This window comes from Boeremia exigua (genome assembly GCF_020726555.1).
Source record: "Boeremia exigua strain MPI-SDFR-AT-0100 chromosome Unknown C7974scaffold_1, whole genome shotgun sequence".
Lineage (NCBI taxonomy): Eukaryota > Fungi > Ascomycota > Dothideomycetes > Pleosporales > Didymellaceae > Boeremia > Boeremia exigua.
Genome location: NW_025763518.1, coordinates 323025 through 345642, shown reverse-complemented (window position 1 = coordinate 345642; position 22618 = coordinate 323025). Strand labels below are relative to the sequence as shown.

The 22618-nt window shown below is 52.9% G+C and overlaps 4 protein-coding genes across 4 annotated transcripts; 2 read left to right on the top strand and 2 right to left on the bottom strand.

Moving 5' to 3' along the window:
* Window positions 1-3179: 3179 nt before the first annotated feature.
* C7974DRAFT_370820 (uncharacterized protein) lies at window positions 3180-4305 on the bottom strand (the record flags this gene model as incomplete). Its single annotated transcript, XM_046139984.1, has 2 exons — window positions 3180-4183; window positions 4245-4305. 2 exons carry the CDS (start codon window positions 4303-4305, stop codon window positions 3180-3182), a joined length of 1065 nt encoding a protein of 354 aa, XP_046002340.1.
* A 420-nt stretch (window positions 4306-4725) lies between these two features.
* Window positions 4726-5871, top strand: C7974DRAFT_370819 (uncharacterized protein; the record flags this gene model as incomplete). Its single annotated transcript, XM_046139983.1, has 1 exon — window positions 4726-5871. One exon carries the CDS (start codon window positions 4726-4728, stop codon window positions 5869-5871), a length of 1146 nt encoding a protein of 381 aa, XP_046002339.1.
* Window positions 5872-6755: 884 nt separating this feature from the next.
* Window positions 6756-8172, top strand: C7974DRAFT_324423 (uncharacterized protein). The gene is made up of 3 exons (XM_046138954.1): window positions 6756-6926; window positions 6982-7338; window positions 7432-8172. Exons 1-3 carry the CDS (start codon window positions 6890-6892, stop codon window positions 8148-8150), a joined length of 1113 nt encoding a protein of 370 aa, XP_046002338.1. The 5' UTR covers window positions 6756-6889; the 3' UTR covers window positions 8151-8172.
* On the bottom strand, window positions 8138-16684 carry C7974DRAFT_1074 (uncharacterized protein). The gene is made up of 3 exons (XM_046134948.1): window positions 10051-16684; window positions 8997-9996; window positions 8138-8946 (listed from the first exon to the last, which is right to left on the bottom strand). The coding sequence occupies exons 1-3, from the start codon at window positions 16453-16455 to the stop codon at window positions 8327-8329; spliced, it is 8025 nt and encodes a 2674-aa protein (XP_046002337.1). The 5' UTR covers window positions 16456-16684; the 3' UTR covers window positions 8138-8326.
* Between the last annotated feature and the right edge of the window lie 5934 nt (window positions 16685-22618).

Genomic DNA, 22618 nt, shown 5'->3' with positions numbered 1-22618 from the left:
TCATGTCTACTTCTTTCCCAGGAACCGAAATCTATTAAAAACCCTCAGTCGAGTATTCTGTTCTCCACTGCCGTACATCACACTGCCTGCTATCGAGAGGCGTTTAAAACAATGTGATAAAGGCTCATGTCCGCGCCTTTGCTGGGTCGGAATTCACAGAATCTAGACTGACAAGGGTTATATCTGTGATGCGATAGTTTCTTGCACATGCATACGGAGTCTAAACGTAAAAAGAGAATGGCAGACCGACTCTGCTCTTTCGTATATTAGGGATCCGCGTTTGTAAAGCTGCCGTCGATGACTTATCCAAACAGAAAATCCGCCAGAGGTGTGTGGAGTGTTCTGCTGCGTCGAAGGAAAAGCCGAAAAGTTTGAAATTTGCTACCTTGTCTTGCCAGCAGCCGGTGCTCCTAAATTACCTGCAGCTCGTCCCTATGTGGGGAGCTGAAAGAGTAAGAGGCGAAGGCCCATGAGTTCTGCGCTTGTGTCGTTTGTAGACGACTCGGCCGCTCGAAACAATATATGGAGGCTTTGGAGATAGATGGGTGATTTCTGCTTCTCTCTCTATTTTCCCCCATCTTCGCCTCACTCTTGGTCCCTCTGTCTTGATCTCTTCCTCTGAATATCTTTTTCACAACCTCGAAAACTTAAATTCACTTTATTTTCTTTGATCTCAAAATCTGAACCTCCAAACCCAAGAGCTAGGATCAGAACACTGGTGCCATGTCCTGGATAAAGTTATTGATATATCAGGAAATGTCGAGATTGAAAGTAGCAAATTCATGCGGCATGGCTGACTCTCCTTTGTTATCTATTCCACGGTGATGCTAAGGACCACTTCCTTCCCTCTGTTGATCTAGACTATTAGAACGAAGGTCCTAAATCTTAGAGTTCCACTGCGTATGCCTTTGGAGGAACTCGTTGGATCGCTGAATCGAAAACTCGATGAAGTTGAGGGTTTCAACAAGTCTCTCTGTCTGTCGTTCTGTTCTCACATCAGAACTGCAGGAATCAAAATTTACTGATCAAAGACGCATGGACTTTGCCGTGCCACTGAGTACCTCCATGCCTCCTCGATTCTTTTTTCCTTGTCTACACTTCAACAATGGATAAGCGGAAAGAATCTCGAAATCTGTACATCGAAGTATTTGGTCAAAAGTGCGACAGATGCGGCGCATGGGGCTAGGGTGCGCGTCTGTCTGCTCTTACTCTTCACTTATCGTCTGTCTGTTTCGTTCCAGATCCTGCTGTGAAGAAATGAACGGAAAGTTTTACACGTGTCGAAGGCTTTAATGTGACAAAAGGCAATATAGTGTCTCTTCTCCTGTTCAGTACAGCTCTGGTCTTCTCCCTGTGCTCAGATCACAACGTCAAGAAACTGATAGGTTTAAATAAATACCGAAAAAGCGATTGCATATCGGATGCTTGAAATCGACGAGCCTGACCTGGATGTTTTCTCTTCTTCTTTTCTGTCCCTCTCCCTCCCTCTCTATCTGCCACCGTCTGCACACCAATGTCAAGAAATCAATCTAGACTTTGGAGCTACCGCACATAAGTAAACGTAGATACATAAATACCTCTACTACTGTTGCTGGCTAGATTCAAAGTCATCTAGATTCCTAGAAACTGGTGCTCTGCCAAAGCTGAAAGAACAGATATGTGTGGAATGTGTATTATGTGGTTTAATACTGCCCTGCAACATAATCCCACTGAAAGATGATTGAATGTAGATAATGGGCGTCGATTCCTGCCATTTCGCCGGCAAGTATCAAATCTTCGGCTCCTCCAAGTGATGGGTGTCTGCCCGAGCCAGAAGGTTAGATACCCAGGGCGTATGGGCTTCGTGACGCTGCACTGCTGTCTATCACTGCGAGAGAAAAGAAGAATATTTTTCTTGACCTGAAAAGCTTGCTGCATGGCGCTTTGACTGAACATGGTGCGTCCCTGCTTCCTCTCGAGTGAGAGTTTTATCAAATCTCTATCTTGCCATACAATTTTGTTATACGGCTGTCTGACACTCTTCGATGTCTTGAAATGAACCGATTTGACGCGCATGTTTCTTTGCTCTGAAAACACGTCACCCAGTACGTGATGTTGCGCGCTCTGCTGTCTTTTCACTCGTTCGGTTCGATGGACTTTCTTTGCGTTTTGGTAGAGTCTTGTTCCAAAATAGCAGAGCATATGGACATGGCATCTCTGCTTCCCAGATAGGATGGAATGGAAGTGCGAAAATTACATGTACATGCGGCGGATAAAAACTATTGCAGAATGGCCCGATGTCTGTGGTGCGCCAGTGTACACGACATGTTAAGCTTAAAACAGCTGGATTGGAAATTGATGTTAACGAAGAACTGACCTACGAGAATGTTAGTCTAAGATCCGCCGCGATCTCGGCCATGACATCTGTCTTTGGCGAGAATGGAGTTACTTCGTACCTGCGAACAGAAAGGTGTTCCAGATCCTGAACCTGGTGTACTATCTTATCATGAAGGTAGTACTCTATCTCGCATCACGATGTATATCTCTGAAATTCTAAAGCTGGCCCATATCTCATTTTAATACCCACGCCAAATGTCATAGCATTCTTCCGCGAGTATCAGTATGGATGAGGCAGCAGCATCTTTGTCTTATCCTCGGAATGGTCGTTCTAATCTACAGTCTGGCGAAAAGTCGCAATGCTCTCTAGACTGAACCCCGATTGCTCGCTAGAATTCAGAGTGCATGACTTTTCTCTTGAGTCAACCGTCACAGAACCTGAATTCATTGCTCATAATGGTATACTGTGGAAGTGTTAAAGTCTGCTGGGAAAGCTGGGAAACGGATTGTGGATGATACCTGTGATGAGCTCCAACTCATGGCAACGCATTCATGCCCATATACCCGCTGGAGTTCAAAAGGTACTTTCTCTTCCAGCTCCGTCAACGGAGTCGAACACATCTTGTTAAGCTGCACGACAGAACTGATACATTGCTTTAAAGGTTTTTGGACAGGACAAATCCTTTGCCGGTTCTTCCAAATCATGCTCTCCAATACAACGATCCATCGAGGAATTCATCAACGGCAGTGGTTCGTTCTTCATCTTCCGACACTGCCCCAATTGACGTCCTCCCCAAGCGCTTATTCGGAGCCTCCATGCCTTCTCAAAGTCGTCGTATCCATTTCCTGCGTCCAAGTGTTAATCATTGCCGCTCCGGATGGTGTCGAGGGCGGAGGGCGATATTGCGGATGGTAGCCTCGTGATCAGCCTCACTGGCCTCTTGTCGTCGTGCTCCAGCGGAATTGCACATGTAATTCTCAGTCAGTCCGTAGTTCGGCAGTCTGATCGGTTCATCCAGTAAAGCGGCGTCCTCGTCGGGGGATGGAGAGACTCTCGGCGTGACAGTCACACCTTCTCTCCCTGCGTACGTGAGAACGTCTTCGAAGGTCTGAGAGACCTGAGAGAAAAGGGTATGTTCCGTTGAGACATACACGTTGCCTTCATCGTCGTTGCCAATTTTCTCTTCACCTGGCTGCAGATCTTCATCGCTGCTGTGCACAGAGGACACTTCCGCGTCCGCTCGCTTCGCTCGCTTTCTGCTGTCCTGCTCTAGCGGAGGACTAGCAAAGCGCCTACGCTTCGGAGGCTCACTAAGAAGTGGCAAGAAGTTGACTGCAAGCGCGAACTCCCCATTGGCGACAAACCTGTTTACAGCTGTTCTCAGCGACGGGGTATCGTTCACCAGTGTTGCTCCTGCGCTCTGGGTAACAGGCGTGAGGCGGAGTACTGTATCGTCCATACCGTCATCTTCCATGTACATTGCTGCCCACCGGTAGACCTCCTCAAAGGATGGACAGTGAGATGTTCGCAAATCATCTAATGGTAGGCCAATGAAATATAGAAACGTGAGCTCGCAATCAGCAGCCTGCAGTGTAACCTTCTGGATGTTCATCTTCAGTGTTGGGATGTTGAGGTATCGTCTTCGTTGAGTGTATTGATTGCTCGAATGTTCGACGCAGTTGCTTGTATGGTGAAGCTGCTTGCAAAGAAAATGGTTGTAGACGATGAGGGCGATGTACTGCTTCTTATTGAGTTCGAAGTCGAGCTCGAGGGGCTCTTGATTGGCAATGTTATCTGTGGGGAAAGCTTGCCGCAAAATAGGGTAAAGGATACTGAGACAGTTGTCTGTCGACTTAGCGGTGTGCGCTAAGCGAGAGCGCTCATATTGTGGAAGTGAAGGTGAAAGGAAGAATGATTGGTTCCAGACCTTGATACGGAGGCAAAACACGAGCCAATACCCACGTAACAAAAGAGAAAAACATTGACATGGAATAAAATTTTGTTCAATAGAAGATTGCTGGTACTGTTCTTGCGCCTAGATCATATCGTGCTCTCGCGAAACCTGGTATGTTGCGATACCGCTGGAGGCGTCGTTGTATTCGCATGTGTATGGAAAACAATTGATGCCTGGGATGTCAGAACTGGCAGCTACAAGAAACCCATGTCCATGATGGAGATTACAAGTGCATTGGCCTGAACCAGTACCTAGGTATGTCAATGAAGGCGCGGACCAGGAAACCACCAGCACGGTGAACCATGGGTGATCAGCCAACCCAACACCATGAACAAATTAAGCGACCTTCATATATAAGTCTAACATCAAGTAGCTCTCATGATCACTCATCAATTTTGCCATCATCCAACTTCAGATCTCCAAATTCAAGGCATCGACGATTCAGCCACACGCCATGGCGCCCAAGCCTCTTTGCAGACTGGTCTATGACCCTGCTACAAATGCTAAGTTTATGAAAGTAGCGATGGATACTACCAGGTCTCTGTACAGTCGCGAACACCTTGAGGAATGGAACTCTGAAGTAGCGCGCAAGTTCAAGAGGGAAGCTTTGCCAGACCCCAAGGAGCTAGAAATGTTTGACGAATGGGACATGAACGGATACCTCAATGAACAGGAGAGAGAGCGGGAGAGAAATCATGTGGTGAAACCAGCAAATCCAGCGACCGACTATTATACAGCTGTCGCCTACACCGACTTTCGGGATAAGAAGGCGCTTAGTCATCTGATTGGTCTCTTCGATCGCGCTGTTTACCCATACATCGGTATTGGTAATCATGCAGGCTACTGCTACCGTCTGAAGCCAATGACAGACGTTCTCGAGATAGACGAAGATGAGATCTGGACCCGGGACCCTGTAGAAATTGCCCCGGAACCACTCGTCGGCATCGAAATCAAAGGCCCCGAAGGAGCCAAATTCAGCGACCCGGCTGTCCAAAGCCTCTTTGAAAAGAAGAAGCGCAACTTTTCGGAGTTCAGCACGGACGAGTCTTACTGTAGCGCCTCCAATGGAGAGAGCATCTCCGTCTCAGCGGATAGCAACTATGGTTTTGCGTTCCTCCCGCTCGGCGAAGTCCACTACATCAGCGAAGCAAGGCTGCAGGCCGAGATGACGAAGACCCCACCTACAGAGAAGAGCGACATGGAATGGCACAACAGCGAATTCGTCCTCGGTGTCACCACTGTTGGTCCCGGTGGGAAGTACGGCCGGGCAGGAGAGGTGTGGCTGCTGCAAGGCTTTCTCGTCGAGAACGAATATGACAACACTCCATTTCATATTGATGAGCACGACACGTGGTGGGGATTTTTGGAGGGCGATCCTTGCAAGTTCCAGCGTGCGGGCATCAAGATTGCAGATAGCTTCGACGAGCTGCGCGACGGCTACAAATGGGTGACTGAGAAGTATTTCGAGTTCAAGTACGACGTGACGGTGGCTCTCTACTTCAAAGATGAGAAGAAGGGTACCATTATCGTCCGGCAAGAGTCAGATCGGAGGAAGGCTGGTATGGCATTGGGACATGCAACAGGTTCCACATCGAAGTAGTCTCATAGCACTTCAGGGTCTTTGAGAATCTTAGCCGGGTCAGTGGGTCCTATAGTCGTATGCTTTGAATGGAAACAACATCTAAACTTCCTGCAGCTTCCAGCAGAAGCATGTTGTGAGCGAGCCGCCATCAAATGGCAATACCATCTCTCTACTATGGGTGCAATGATGGATACCCACCCATCATCGTAAATATTGACGTCAACGAAGCGCGTATTCAACGTATGGAAACAAACATCGAAGACAGCCCTACATGAATTATGAACCCACCTGGAACTTCTAATACGCAGGAGTCGAATCACTCCTGAATGCTGTTACTAGTTCGCTTCCTGGACCCCTCCCTGCCACGTTCCGTGCCAAACATGCAATGCTGATGCCCAGCACGATGCGCCCCACTCACAGCACATAGGCTGGCCAACCCGTGACTAATTACGGCTGTATATAGCTTGCTGACGCGCCACGTTGCGATGGGAACGAGGTCGCCCACGGCTTGGTGCACAGAGTGACACGAAGAGGGGATGGGCAGGAATGACAGGGTTATCACGCGCCTGCGAGGAGTATACTGTCTTCGTGCCTGCGCACAAGAGGTCGCGACGTTGCTAGTGCTCCCACAGGCACCTACTTAGCACCAGCAGACCAATTATGCTCGCGCGCAAGATATATCGTGATGCTGATTGCAGGTTATTGAGTACCGCGTACCGCGTATCGCGTGCAGCGTGCAGCGTGTAAGAGTGTAGTGCCGTCCGGAAGCACATGAAAGGCCCCAAGTGGGGCGCGCAAGTGGGTCGCGCAAGTTCCTCGATTCGACACGCGCGAGACGTAGCGCCTCGGTCCGCGTGCAGCTCCCCCGCATCGCGCATCCTTCGCGTGGCCAGCTGGGGGCGATAAAAGGGACGCTGGGCCTGGGAAGAGTGGATTAAGTTTGGATTGACTGCTAGCTCATCTACCGCGGCTGTGATACCTGTGCTTCGTTGTTGTTGTTGTCGTTGGACAGTCCTCTCGCAATTGCACCGCAGCCATGCCGATTAGAAGCGAATGGAGTCTCTCGCGCGAAGGTGCATACATACACTACATGCGCTGCACCGCAACTTAGCTAATATGTGTCTACAGGTATCACGGGTGATACCATCGGCCGACTCCTCAAACTCACTGCGCTGAACCCGCTCATCACACTTCCCCTCTTCCTCGCGGGTAAATACACACTCGATGGCGGCCGCGTTGCATCCGACCACGCCACGCTGTGGAAGCACCTCAAAACACTGCTTGTGTTGGGCTTGGCGGACAGGGTGAGCGGGTGGCTCGACGCGGCGGTGTCGAACAACTGGACGAACGATACATATGTGTGGAACCGGGAGATCGTGGTGGTGACAGGGGGGAGTGATGGCATTGGGAAGATCGTGGTGAGCTTGTTGGCGGAGAAGGGGATTAAGGTTGCGGTATTAGATGTGCAGGAGTTGACGTACGAGGGTATGTATTCCCCCTTGTCCATCGCATCCACGTTCGTGCTCGCTTCCCAGTGATGCGAATCGGATTCGACACGACAAGACTGACGACAACCAGCACCCCCCTCCGTGACCTTCTTCCGCTGCGACCTCTCGTCCCCGTCCTCGATCGCCTCCGCCGCCGAGCAAATCCGCTCCACCATCGGCAACCCCACGATCCTGATCAACAACGCCGGCGTCGCGCGCGGCAAGACCATCCTCGACACCACCGAAGCCGACCTGAACCTGACCTTCAAAGTCAACACCTTCGCGCACTACTACCTCGCGCAGCAATTCCTGCCGCACATGGTAGCCCTGAACCACGGCATGATCGTCACTGTCGCGTCGCTGGCGGGGTACGTCGTCGCGCCGTCGATGGTGGACTACGCGGCGTCGAAGAGCGCTGCGATTGCGTTCCATGAAGGACTTGCAGCGGAGCTGGTGACGCACTATGCGGCGCCGGGAGTACGTAGTGTGCTGATGTGCCAGGGGTACACGCGCACGAAGCTGTTCGAGGGGTTTGACTCGAAGGCGCTGTTTCCGGAAACGGTGGCGGAGGAGATTGTGAAGGCGGTGTTTGCGGGGAAGAGTAGGCATGTTGTGCTGCCGGAGTTGGCGTGGGGGGTGGCGCCGAAGATCAGGGGGTTCCCGGTTTGGTTGCAGTACGGGATGCGCAAGAGGATGGATAACATGATGAAGGGATGGAAGGGGAGGCAGGTTGTGCAGCCCAGTGAGAAGCAGGAGAAGAAAGAGGAGAAGTCGGTGGAGGAGAGTACGGTGTTGGTTGATGGGGAGTAATGCGTAATAGCTTTGAAGTGATAATGCTGTGCATTGGTATCTCTGAAACTAAACATACAATCGCTGTGTATCGATGCACCAACCATCCCATAACATAAGAAATCCACCGAATTGTAACGCCGATCCCAAACTCCAAACCGAATCCAATCCTCGAGCGCCTGCTAAAGCTCAAACCCCTAAAAGGCATTGGTATCATCCAAATCCATAACGCTACTCTCCGGTGCCAAGCTGACCGCGCTCCTCCCCTTACTACTTGCTCTTGAATGCAAACTCATCGCGCCGCTCATAACGCGCACGACCTTTTTCTTTCCCGACTTGGCAATCAGGACTTGCGCAGGACAAACAACTATTTCGTCCTCGCCCTCGCCAAAATCGTCGCCCTTCTTCACCACGAGCGGGAAAAGCACGACCTTGACGATCGCACTTCGCGCTTCTAGCTCGTCATTCGACGTTGTCTCGCCAGAGCGCTCGTTCATCAGGGACGCGTTGAATGTGACCTTGGCGACCAGGTCACCATGGACGTCGTACTCGGGCTGCAGTGGGGGCAGCATGATGTACTCTGCGCGCTGGGTGCGCATTTCTATGGAGAGCTCCACCGCAAGGCGCATGACGTTGCGCAGGGAGGCCTGGATCTGCTGTTGTAGGTGTGTTGGTGGGGACAGCAGAGTGGAAAGGGTACTGTAGATTTCATGCACAACAGCTTCAGTGTCTTGTGCACGCTGTTGCATAAATGGCTCGCGCTTGGAGAGCAGGGTGAGTGTGATTGCGCGCCATTGCGCTACAGCGCGTGGTGGGCCTGAGACAGTTAGATGCTGCGATAGACTAGGATTGACAAGATCGACTTACCGACTTCCAATAAGGTCTTCTCCAGCGACTTCAACTTTTGTCGCTGCTCCCTGTCCATACCAAACAGGTAGCGTGTGAAGACGTACTCCCAGATCATCGACATGACGATCGACATGAAGACATCGCGACGTCTGACGCGATCTGCAAGGAGTGAATCGACATCCGAGCCATCGAGAATGGCGTTGTCGAGGCGTTTGTCGATCTTCTCGCGCGTTGAGGCATCCAGTCGAGTATCGGCCTGGATATCAGACGACAGACGACAAGCCCGCGTGTCCGAGAATTTGGAGAACCGCAGCACCCACTGTTGCACGTGCTGACAGAGCTGCTGGCAGGCGCTGTCGAAGTAGTCCTCGTCGCGGATGGTAAGGAAGCTCTCGCTGGGCTTCTTTGTTGCCAGGATCTGCTTCTGCAGTTTCTTGATCTGCTCCTTCGCGTTCGAGAGTTCTTTCTCTAAACGACTGATTTCTGCGTTACGCTCATCGAGCGCGGCACCAATCTCCTCGCGGAGTGCCCCCTCCATCCCTCTTGTCAGTTGTTGATGTTGCGATCGCAATGTATCCAGTTCCCTCTGAGACGTCTGCCACTGTTGGTGGACCATTTGGCCTTCAGACTGGAGGCTGGCATAGCGCTCGTTGGTATCATTCGTGAGATTCCGGTTGGCCTCTGTAAGGTTGTTGTTGAGTTCCGTCAGTCGCGCAATCTCTTCTTGCAGCCGTTGCAGCGTATCCTTGAGCTGCGCAATGTCGATGTCACGTTGATAAATCTGACGGTCACGTGCTTCGACTGCTTCTTGGACTAGCTGCTCATCGACCTGACGCTGGTGCTGTTGAACTTGTAGAATTTCCTCAGCTCTTGACCTTGCATCTTCGAGAGATCGGTTGTGATCCGCGAGCTGGTCAAGCTGTGTTTGTAAGTCCATGATCTGCATGCTTTGACGTTTGCGCAGACTGGGCGCCCGTGTTGGTGACATCGGCGACCTCGGGGCCTCGCCCATAGCCTCCTGAACTCTGTTAGTATGCATTGCGCCGACCGCGCACCGAAAGTTCCTGCTTACAAAAGTTTCCGCCATACTGGCGCGGCGTCCTTTGCCTTCACCTCTCAGCTTCGATGCGGCAGCGAAGGCTGCGGTCGCTCCAGCCGCGAGTGCGATGCCTGAGAGGTTGGGTTCTGTTGTGGTGCTAGCGCCCGCACTGGCCTCGCCAAGCTTTGCCGCAGCCCTCAAATCTCCTGACTGGGTCTTCTCTATTCGTCGTAGAGAATGATTCGAAGCATTGCTCGCCATGCTCATAGAGCTCACGGGACGCTCAGCATCAGGCGATCTGAACTTGCTGATATTGCTGAGGGACTGCTGGCTGCGAAGTCCTGGTGAATCGCGAATCTCAGCCAGCTGCTGTTTGATTGGCTCGGGCGTTGAATGAGGCATTCGACGCGCTGGGCTGAGTGCTATACTTCGATCGAGAGGATCGTTGGCCTGATGCCATGGTGAATCCCGTGAAGCTGTTTGACGGTCAGAGATTTCAAGTGCAGACGGCGTACTTTTACGGTTTGCGGGCGTCGGTGTAGTCGGTGGTGACGATCTCATCCGGTCAGAGAACGACCTGCGCTCACTGCGCAATGGTTTTGTTCCTCGCTCTCCAGATCCAGCGTCGGTAGTAGATCTACCTTTCTTAATATGCAGAGAATCATCCGGGCTATTCTCTGTGATAGTGCCGAGCGAGTTGGTCCCTGGGGTGCGTGCCCGCTTTGGCATTGGAGTTGTCAATGAATCGATCTTCTCGCTGGGGTCGCCGAAGATTGACTGGTAGGGCTCCGTTTGGCGCGAGGGCCTTGTCGGTGAAACCTGCTCTTGATGAGCACGATCAGTCGACGCCTTGATCGGGGACTCGATTGCTCGTGGGCTGTCGAAGCTGGGTGACTTAGGCGCGACTGCAGGTGAGATGCCGTATGCGCGGGTCGATGGCGAGGAGTCGAACAAATAAGACGCTCGCTCCTTACTGACGAAGTCAGACGAAGGTGATGGCTCCACGCCCGTGGATGTCGAGTACTCTGGAAGTGCTGGACTGGCCTCAACTTCTCTGACATCACGTTCGGATCTAATGCGGGGCGTTCGGGGTCCTTGTGGAAGCTGACGCTCCTTACGGCCTACCGGCTGCTCTTGAGCTGCAGGCACTCCATGTATTGACCCTTCCACACTGCCTGTGTTGTTGTCGAGCGCGGAGAACGACCATGCTGGCTCAAGATTGGAGCCGCGTTGTGTTTCGTTCTTGTGCAGTCGTTTCTCCTCTGGTTGCTCCTCGTGGAACGATACTGGGTGAGATCGACGCTTGTGCGGCTCTTGCGGGCTGGCCTCAATGTCCATTTCTGCGGTTGCCTTCTTCTTCCGGCTCTTTACATCCTTCTTGTCTTCTTTCATGCTGCGGACGACTATATCCTCAAGTCCCGGACTTACAGCTCGAGGGAACGGGTACTCATTGACGTCGTCGTTGATGGCCGATTTCGATTCTTGTGTAAACATCGGTGGCGTGTTCGTTGTCCTTTCTCGTTCTGTAGTCCTTCCGCGCTCCTCACGTTCCCTGCTGACCTCACCCCTGCTGCTCTTCTCTTTCTTTCGACTGTTCATCGGTGACTGCTCTATAATATCAGACTTTCTCACAGAGTCATCGCCAGGCGCATCGAAGCCCAATTCGCGGGCAGTAGAGCGAGCCAAAGTCTCAACAGTACGAGGCCCCTCCAACGGGGCTTCAAACACTGGAGTCTCATTGGCGGTGTGCTCAATATCATCCTGCATACTCAAGGCTGTTGTTGTAGTGTCAAACGTACGCTTCTTCTTTCCCTTGAGCTTCTTGTTCTTGCTTGGCGCGTACAGTTCCTCGGGGTCGGCCTCTTCTAATACTCCAGGAGGTGACCTGCGGCTTGCGAATGCTGGATCATTGAGCACGTCCATCGGATCGAATGATGGTGTCTCGGTAGCCGCTAATGGCACTTCGATGCCTTTGGGCAATATGCGATCAAGAGACGCCCCAAATCCTTTGGTAGGCGAGCTTGGTGCGAAACTGGACTTAGTGGGCGAGGTTGATGCGGAAGCGCGTCCCATGTTTCCGAACTTCGAGACGCTTGCTCGTCTCCTTGCAGTCGCGACTTCATCATCTTGAACCATATTGTCGCGGTCGCCCTGTCGAGAGGTCGATCGAGATCGGTAGAAGGAAGGATCGTTGATTACGTAGCTTGAGTCGAAGCCGGATTCGTTCAGTCCTGCGGCGACGGCTGCGGCGAAGTCAACGTCGTGACGTGGCGAAGCCGAGCGCAATCGCTCCAAGTTGTCGAATGGAGACACTGAACGCAATTGATTGTCCGAAGTGGCTCGTGAGATCGACTTCGGTGGTACGATCTGGAGAGGCGTTGCGGATCTTGACTGAGTCTCGAACCGTTCTGCAAGATTCTTGACACTGCCACTCCTCTTGTGACCAAGGCGGCGCTCAGCTTCTGGTTGCTGCTCTGGGGAATGCTTCTCAAACAAGGCAGCTAGTCTGTGTTTCTTCGAGCCCTTTTTGTTCAGAGTAGGCAGAACATCCTCAGAGATGCCATCGAATGTCTTGTCAGATGCAGATGGCTCGGCATCGTTTACTGTGTACGTCTCTTCAGATGTCCGCTCGGCAGCTCTTGGAGTTTCGGCTTCCCCATTCGGTTCTTTGCTTGCTTGGACGTTCTCATGCTGACTGACAGCGCGCTGGAGGTTTTCAGTGACAGCCATAGATGGCGCCATATTGACAGAATGCCTTTGTCGGTCTGGAGTGATGAAAGATTGCACAATCGATGAATGCGCCGGCGTTATTGGCTGCTCAGCCACTATCCCCACATCTGAAGACAGCCTCTCTTTCCTACTCTTCTTCTCCTTCTTGCTCTCTTTCTCGCTCCCCTTCTCGCTCTCCTTACGTGACACTACTGGTGTACTCGGGATGTTGTCTGCGACGGAGATCGGAGCTATCGTTTCCATGTCGACTTCGCGGCTACTCGAAGCAACACTGGGCCCAAAACCTTTCTCGGTCGGACTAAGTTGAGGCACATCATTTGCTGCAGTGTTCACAATCGGATCAACGGTCTGCGTGCGCTCTTGCTCCTCGACTGCGGGGGGAGCTACTGGCGAACCCTCTGACGTAATCGGAAGCGGATTATTTAGCGCACTTGCAACAAGTTTGGCCTGTCTTTTCTTGTCTTTCTTGCTGAGCTTCCTTGGCGGTTCGGACGCTTCTTCGAAGGGAGTGCTCCTTGAGAGTGATGCGTCGTCGCTGCGGGTGCTGATAAACGCAGGCACAGGTTCTATCGAGGGAGTGATCACCAAATCTTCTACGACTTCGTTTGTCTTCTGAACCTCGTGTCCAGAATTGGTTGCGATCGGTGTTGCAACAGGGATGTACTCAGCAACTGACTGACTCTCGGTCCTACTTGCGGGCGCATCGATCATGTTGGCATCCTCAACCGCAGGCTCAGTACGCTCTTCGACCTCAATAGCAGCACGGTTGTCTTTCCTATTCTTTCCTTTCTTACTCAGCTTCCGCGATGGAGTCTCTGCAGGAGTGACAGCCTCTTTGACAGCATTCTCAACCCGCTCCGTTGTCTCGACCGCAGCCGTGGTATCGGCGGCGGGAGTCGCAGGGTCAGGGAGATCGCTGTCTCTAGTGGCGTCGACTTGCTTCTTGTCTTTCTTACTGAGTAGGTTGGCGATACCAAACATGGATGGAAGTAGAGAGCGGGACGGTTCATCGTACTGTTCGTTGGATGCTACTGCCGAATCAAGTGCCTCAGTGCGTTGCCGTAGATCTGCGGCATCATCTCGTACGGCTTGCAGTGATGGCGAGAGATCTCTGGACTTGACGTCTAGCTGCGTATCGTTTTGAGCAGGAGTTAAGGGTTGCTGGGCCTCGATTTGGTGTGTGGCCGCAGTGGAAGATGGCCCAAAGTGTGCGATTTGTTCTTCGGGCAAGTTCGAAAGAGGTGCTTCCTGGACGGAGGCCGGAACCTCGACAGTGCGAGTCTCAGCCTCGTCAGCATGATCTACATCCTTCTTGTCCTTCTTTTTGTTCTTCTTTCCCTTTTTTGAAGTTGACCTAGTGATAGATTCATCGATCTCAATCGGCGCGGGCGCTTGTTCGACATACGTGGCTGGATCTAGCTGAACCGCGATATCGTGTGTCGGCGAAGGTGGGATGATGTGACCTGTCTCTCTTTGTACTTTCGTAGAACCCTCGACTGGTTCTGGTACTGTTGTTGATGTGGGCTGGACGACCCGAAGTTGCGCTTCAGTCTCGACATTTGTATGCACAGGGTCAGCTTCAACGTGCTTAGGTCCCGATTCGAGGAGAGAAGTCTCAGCTGTCTGCTCAGGTGCAGGAGATTCTTGCATGACAATGTCCTCGACATCATCTTGAGTGGTCTCCGCCTTAGCGTGTGTGTGAGGTTCAGGAGTGTTCACAACCTCTACTAACTTCCTTTCCTTCTTGCTTTTCTTTGAGGCCTTTCGACTCACTGGCGCCGGGATGTCTTCCTGCTTCTCTACTACCACTTTCTCGGTCAAAGTTTTGTCTTTAGGCAAGTCCTCTTGCTGGTCAGAACGTGACATATTGTCGGATGCTCGCTCGACGACCTCTGAGAGAGGCTCTCTGGGATCAATTTCCATTGTAGCCAGTTTCGGCGAAGGCGCACGGACCGTATCAAAAGCTAGGGGGTGTTCCGAGTCCAGAGCTCGAGATTCAACGACCTCAGTCGTGGCAGGCGTCTCGACTTCCATTGGCGTTGGTTCTGGTAAAGGTGTCTCAGCTGCTACAGCTTCAACACTCGGAACATCCACAGGCATGGACTCCGGAAGCGGTGGCAGCTCAGCAGTCTCGACTCGTTGCGTTGTCGCCTCGTCAACGGGCTCGGAAACAAGTGACTGCTTTCTGCTCTTCTTACCCTTCTTGAGTTTCTTTGGCAATGGGGCCCATTCGTCCTCTGCAGCTATTTCTCTAGTCTCGGACTCGACGGATGCGGGATCAAGCTCGAGCTGCGTCTCACGCTCAACAGGCTCGACGATGGGCGTAGTGTCCAGACCGGAACTAGTTTCGACAACAGACTCGACCTGACGCTCGGATTTGAACGGTTCCACGAGTGGTTCCATCTCCACTGTGGCTTCTGGCTCCTGAGAAATCGACACATCATCGCTCTGTATCGCAGCAGACGTTTTCTCACCACTCTGTGCCGGTGTCACAGTCTCAACGACCATGTCATCTTCCAACGGAGTCCCAGTACCCTTTTTCCTGGCTTTCTTCTCTTTCTTGCTGAGCTTGCGATTGAGTGCAGGTCGTTCGGGCTCCGTGTGTTCTGGTGCATTTGCGACGGGTGCAGGCGCTTTGATGGGGATGTGCTCGGCGGTGGATTCTTGAGTGACGGACTGCGTAGAGATATCTCGCTCCTCGATGACCGGTTCTTCCACCTCTGCAGTAACGGGACCCACAAGGTTCTCCTCTGGTAATTGTGTCGCCTTGGCGGTGGTATCATCGACTTCGGACACTGGCGGATCAGACAGAATGATGCGATCAGATTCTGTGACAACATTGCCTTCAATGGGTGCAACGACATCAGTCGCAGGCGGGATATCTGTAGTCTCCCTTGAAGCAGCGTCCTCATCCAGGAGATTCGCAGCATTCGACTTCTTTTTCCTCTTACTCTTCTTCGAGACGACTACTGTAGTGTCGATGTCTGTGACGGCTGGCTCTTCAACAGTCGTACTCGGCTCATCGATAGTGGTACTCGGCTCATCGACAGTGGTACTCGACTCGTCGACAATGGTACTCATCTCATCGATAGCGGCAGCTGGCTCCTCGACGGTGAACTTTGGCTCTTCGACACGTTCAGTCGCTTCCATCCCTTCGATCTCGTGTGTCTGGTCTCTGGCAGACGCGATCTCTCCTCCCTTGCCAGCCTTGTCAGATACTAACGCAAGCGCAGTTTCCGCATCAGCTCCTGCTGCTTGAGAATCGATCTCCTCAGTCGCCGCGTCCCTGCTACCGTCGCCGAATTGTGTGGAAGTCTGCTGCATCTGCTCTTCCCTTACATCTTCAACGATAGGTGTGAAAGTCCCAGAAGACTTCTTGTTCTTCTTCTTGTTCTTCTTGGCTTTTTTCGAGAGCGACGCTGTGGGTTCCTCTTCGACGGGTGCCACAGCATTATCATTTACAGAATCTGCTGCAGAGGACACATCAAGCGCGGGTTCAGAAAAGACATGGTCTCGCGCGATGATGGCCTGGGCGGCCTCTTGGTCGGTGGAGTCAGGGTGTTCGACAGTCTTCACAGTCTCGACAGGAATAGGCGCATCTTCAAAGACTGGTGCGTCTGGAACCGTTTCAGGAGTTGTCTGGGTTGTCAGGATGTGATCGTTTTCCGCATCTCCGATGTGGGTACTCGTAGAGGCTTCAGTCTGCATGCGTCCATCCTCACCATCCACTGCTGTTCTGATGTCATCAGCTCCAGTCTGTACTACAGCACTGCTCTCAGCCGCGCTGATTGGCGTTGATGGCAGATCCCAATCTTGCACTGCGACAACATTGTCCGGTACCCCCCTGCATCTCGTTGGTAGACTCACGAGCTGGCTCGAGGATTGTGTCGTTCACAGACTCAGCACCTGGTTTCACATCACCAGATACAGACGCATTCGCCTCTCTAGCTTCGGTTGCAGCAACAGGAGTAACATCTTCACCTGGTGTCGCAGTTCCTGATTGCCTCTTACTCTTCTTGCTCTTTTTCTTCTCTTTCTTGGACAGAGCAGGGGCGGGTTCAGACTTTATGATCTCAGCGATAGCAGGTGCTTCAGCTGCTATTGGCGAGGATGTCGGTGCTGCGCGCTCGATACCTTCCTCGGTTGGGATCTGCGTTTCCACCGGCTCTAAGGAGTGAATAGTGCGGTCTGTGACGGTTTGAACTTCACTCTGCTGTGGCTCGAGCTGCACAGCGAGTTCGGTAGGTCGGTGTTCTGGCCTAAACGCTGCTTGTGGCGAAGTCTGTGACTCTTCGGGCTGTACAGATTCGATACTGCGGTCAACAACGGGCTGGACATCGTCCTGCTGTGGCTCAAGCTGGGTAGCGAGTTCAACAGGTTGGTAGTCTGGCTCGACACGTCCCTCAGTCGAGATGTACTGCTCCTCAGACTTTGCGGTTTCGATACCACGATCAGCTGATGTCTGTGTGTGCTCCACTTGCGGCTCAAGCTGGGATGCGAGTGCAGTTGGCTCATACTCAGTCTCAGGCGCGATATCTTGAGGTGTCGTTTCCACTGGAACTGATTGGATCTCCGTGATGGTGTCTTTGTCAACAATGGCGGGCTCAACAACGGCAGGCCCGACTTCAGCAAGCGGCTCATCCAACGGCGTCGCAGAACCAGACGTTTTCTTTGCCTTCTTTGCCTTCTTTTTGTCTTTCTTGGAAAGCACTGGGAGATCGGCAGTTGTCTCCGAAGGAAGGGTGGTTGACTGAACAGCCTGCGAGTCTTGCTCGACTGCTGGCTCTGGAGCGGTGATGGGTTCGGCTGCGGAGTTGTCGATCACAGTCGGAACCTCCTGAGAGACCTCCTTCGTCTCGACTGTGGACTCGGCGTCTGGTATCTGCTGCTCGGCCTTCTCTGCTTCGATGACCGGTGGTACAGTAGCCGCGACTCGCTGCTCGGCCTGTGGTTCAATCGACTGCTCAGTACCTTCACCCTGAGCATCTAGCTCTGGAACAGTTTCAGCCAGTTCTGTTGCGGGGTCTTTGGCTGCAGCGGCCTGCTTGCTCTTTCTATTCTTCTTTTTCTTCTTGGATCCCGTCATGAGATTCAAGTCGTTTTCCTCAACAGACACGGGCGCGGGTGCGGGCGCGGAAAGTACATCATCCGATACAGCAGATTCGACTGCTTCCTCTTGCATCTCCGCAAGCCTCACATCGACAGGCTCAGCTTCACCCCGACCCTCAACGTCCACTAATACGCCTTGAGCATCACCCCCACTTCCCTCTTTCATTGCATCCCGCTGCTCTACCGCGTCATCCAAAAGAGTGTTGCGCTCTCCTGCGCTATTCTCCTCATGCAATCCGTGCGCACTAGTAAAAGCAAGCCCTGCACTGCCATCGGTGCGGGTAAGGGGATATTGTGGCGGTATCCCCGAGAAAGAAAGATGTGTCTCCGAGGTTGTAGGGGTTGATGGAGACGGCTGGGGTTCAGAAACGTTGGCTGCCCGAGTCGCCTCATCCGCTAAAAAAGAATCGATCGCGGTCTGTTGTTTTCTGGTTTTGTTTTTGCCCTTCCTAGAGGGCGCCGTGCCAGTCCAGGCGTCTTCATCCTCGTCAGGCTGCAGTACTGCAGGTATCTGCGCGTCTCTATCGTCCGCATTTGGCAGTTCAGGCCCAGTCGCCTGCCCAAGCTCCTTTACCACTTCCTCGACCGGAGTTGCGGGCAATGAGATTTGGCCTTCGACCCCTGAAGCGCGCTTAGCTTTCTTTGCCTTCTTCTTCTGCGACTTCGAAAGCGGCTCTGACTGCTCAGGGATAGGGTCTAGGACTTCTGTCGTCGGTAACGACTCGGGGTCTTTGATTGGCGCAGAAGGTGGTCGGTCGTTCGGAACAGCTTTAATGGGTGCAATCGAGCTGCTAGCGACGAGTGTTTGATCATCTTCAGCCTGCTCCGCAATCGGTTCGGTGGACACCTTCACGATCTCGGATTTAGGCTGGTTGACTAGCTCACCTGCTCCGTCTTGCACTGTCTCTTCCAGAGGGGTAGCCGGCTGAGTAGCTTCCACGTCTACGATAGATTCACGCTTCCCTTTCTTCGCCTCCTTCCTGTCTTTCTTCGACACGAGCTCAGGCTCCTCTTGAACAGCAGTCTCCTCCTTCGCCACTTCCACAGCAGGCGTTGTACCTTCTGTTTGCTCAAGAGATGCAATGTCTCGAGAAACCTCCTCAGTAACAGATGGAGTGGTCTCAGGTGCTACCTCCGGAATAGCTACAGGCTTCTCCGCAGCTTGATGATCAGACGTGGGTGGTGCATCGAACGAGAACTTATCGAGTTCCGTTATGGGCGTCTCGAGAGGTGTTGCAGGCTCGCTCGTCCCAGCGATCGATCCACGCTTTGCCTTTTTGGCCTTCTTCTTATCCTTTTTCGACAATGGTGCGGGTTCGTCTTCTTGAGGTGGGTTCGGAGGCTCCTGTATAGCAGACTCGGTGACAGATAACTCAGTAGCAGGCGGTTCGGTGGCGGATATCTCAGCCGCAGACGGCTCAGACAAATCACGCTCTCCCTCCTGCGCTCCGCCAGTGGTACTTTTGGAATCACCGAGCACCTCGGAGGGCACCTGTTCACCACCCAGAACCTCGGGCGCCGCTATGGCGAAGCTCTGTTGCTCAGCCGGAGACTGCTCTTTGACATCATCCAGCCCAGGTGTGGGCAGCTCGTCTACCGGTATCCCAGGTTCCTCTCCTTCGGCAACAGAAACGCGCTTGTTCTTCTTCGCTTTTTTCTTGTCTTTTTTAGATAGAACCGGCGTTTCTCCTGTAGGCTTTGGATCCACGGTCACTGGTTTGAGCGCTCGTACGTCTTGGGCTGCAGTTTCCACTATCGGCCCGGACTCGGCTTCAAGCGCGGATTCGGTCGCAGCTTTCAGTTCTTTGCTCCCAGCCACATCAAGATCCGTCGTGAGAGCAGCTGCAGCCGCGTTGTTCAACTCATCAGCAGCCTGGGCTACGTCAGAGTTTTGTTCGGACAGTGCAGTTGAATCTTTCTCCGCCACCGTGACTTCTTCCGTTGTGGGAGCTTCAGCTTCTGTAGGCAGCTGGCCAGCGGCAAAGTCAGTGGCAGCAACTGATGTGGACGAGGTTGCAAGTGCGTTCTCTGTAGATTCCGGGATCGGCTTAATGGGAGTGGGTTCTGCGCCGATGTCCGCGATTGGCGACGAGGCCTCAGTGACGGCAAAAGATGAAGTAGCGGCTGGTGCAACTTCAATGTCACCAGCAGTGGAAATCCGTTCTTTGGCGATATCCCTTTCACCCTCTCCAGTGACTAGAATTGGCAGCACAGGCTCGCCGATCTCCGTAAGGGGAGTCTGAGGCTCCGAGAGTGACTCGCCCTTCTTGCCCTTCTTTTTCTTCTTGCTCTTTTTCAATGCGGTGGCTGGTTCCTCAAGGGCTGGGGTGGATTCTGGAAGCGATGCTGGTGTAGGGGCAGTAGGTTCTTGGGTGACCACAGACTCCTGGGTAGTGGCGTCGAGAGCGGCGATAGTAGGCTCGGACTCAGTGGCTGCAGGTTCGGTGGCTGCACGCTCAGTGCCAGCGTCGACAGCTTCGTCCACTACAGGCGCTGCACCGACATCAGCACTGCTCTTGACCGTATCAACGATAGCAACAGGCTCCACCACTGCGGTGGCTTGCTCGACACCAGCCTCAACGGGAGTGCCATCTTCTTCGAGCATATCCTCGGCTGGCCAAGTATCGTCACCAACAGTATCATCGGCGTTAAACTCATCAGTGCTACCAACGCCAGTCTCGGTCTGATCTACCAGGTTCGTGGCCTCACTAGCTCGTGTAGCCTCGTCCAATTCCTTTTTCGCAGCTTCAGCTTTGAGTTTCTTCTCTAGTTTCTTACGTTGAGATTTATTGAGTCCAGCGAATGGATCAACGTTTGATGGGACCTCGGTGATGGGCTCAGGAATTGGCTCCGTGATGGGCTCAGAGATGGGCTCAGAGGACTCAGTGAGTTGTTTCTCAGCTGCCGTTGGCGCCTCTGTCACAGCATCTGGTGATGCCTCTGCCCCCGTAGACTCCGTAATGGTCTGGTCTTGAACAGCCTCGTTGGTACTTACGACCTGCTCTGAGGTGGGTGTCTCCAGAGCTAGTTCGCTCTGAGTAGTAGTGAGCTGAGACTGCTCTTGGACGACATTTTCGTCTGCAAAGGGCGGTGCAGCGGTTGGCGCTGGAGGCACTTCAGTTAGAGCGGAGGACACTTCTGTCTCGAGCGCAGCCCTTTCAACCTCGCGCTGGGCTGCTTCTGCTGCTATTTTTTTCTCGAGCTTCTGGCGTTGTTTCTTATTGAGTCCTGCGAAGGGATCAATCGGTGCTGTCTGCTCTGGCTCTGGCTCTGGCTCTGTGGGAACTACCGCAGAGACTACGTCAATGGCTGGATCCGTGACGGTATCCATGTTGTCGGATACAGGGTCGCGTTGAGCAGCTACTTCGCCACGAGTTGTCTCAGGGTCTTCTGTGGATGTGGCGATATCTCGTTCAGCCACAGGTTGTGCTTCTTCTTCCTTCAGTTTGGCCGCTGCCTCTGCTGTCAACCTTCTTTCAAGCTTCTGCCGTTGCTTCTTGTTGAGTCCGGCAAATGGGTCGACAGATGATGTTTCCTCTCGCTCCAACTCTGGCTCTGGCTTGTTAGAGGCGACTGCAGTTGCTTCTTTGATAGCTGGTTCTGCGGTAATCGCGTCCACAACCTCAGGTACAGATCCATGCTGAACTTCCTCGGCGTCATCAACCACAACTTCGGCGCCAGCAATTGTCTCAGGAGTTTCCGTAGCCGCGGCTACATCTTGTTCAACAGTAGGCTGTGCTTGCTCCTTCAATTTAGCTTCAGCTTCCGCCTTGAGTTTCTTTTCTAGCTTCTGCCTTTGCTTCTTGTTAAGTCCCTTGAACGGATCGACGGGCGCTGTATCTTCTGCAAGAACATCCAAGAGCGGCTCTGCGGGAGGCCCCACAGGGACATCACTAGTTTGAGCTTCGGCGGGTTGTCCTTCGGCCTCCAGAGTCTTTTGTGCTTCGACAAGTGGCTCAGCCGTAGACGTTTCCAGCTCGTCACGAATCGCATCCTCTCTGACCGGCTCGCCAACGATTGCCTCTGTCTGAACAACAGAAGGTGCCTCAGAGTCAGTTGTTGCTGCCGCTACGGACTCAGTAGTCTCTAGCGCAATCTCAGGGACCGTGATGATCTCCGTGTTCGTCTGAGTGTCATCCGAGGGAACAAGTCCTGCAACGGCACCGCCGGCTTCAGCTTCATCGACAACAATAGCGTCCGCGGCAGCCTCATGGGCAGTTTGCGCAGCCTCCTGGCGCCTTGTCTCAGCTTCAGCTTCCGCTTCAGCCTTCAACTTCTTTTCAAGCTTCTGACGCTGTTTCTTGTTAAGTCCTTTGAACGGATCTATTGGTTCTGCTTCACCGGGAGAAGGTTCTGCAGGCAATGTCTCGGCGGGAAGTGAGTCTGCCGGATCTGGATCTGTACGAAGGGCATCGGTTGGCAAAGTCTCAGCGGATGAAACTTCCATGGGCGCAGCTCCTTCGCGAGGAGCTTCTGTTGATCCTGCTTCTACGTGGGGTGCTTCAGTGGGAAGTGTCTCAGGCTCTGTAGGGGCCGTCGCTGCGGTGAGTAGAGCATCAGCCCTATCTTTCTCAGCAGCCTCAGCTTCAGCCTTCAACTTCTTCTCGAGCTTCTGGCGCTGTTTCTTGTTGAGCCCCTTGAACGGGTCTGCTACTTCAACTTCAGCGGGGGGTGTTTCTGTAGAGAATTCTTGGGGTGCCTCTGCTGCTGTAGTCTCTGGAGGCGCAGCTTCTGCAAGAGGGGTCTCTGAGGGGATGATCTC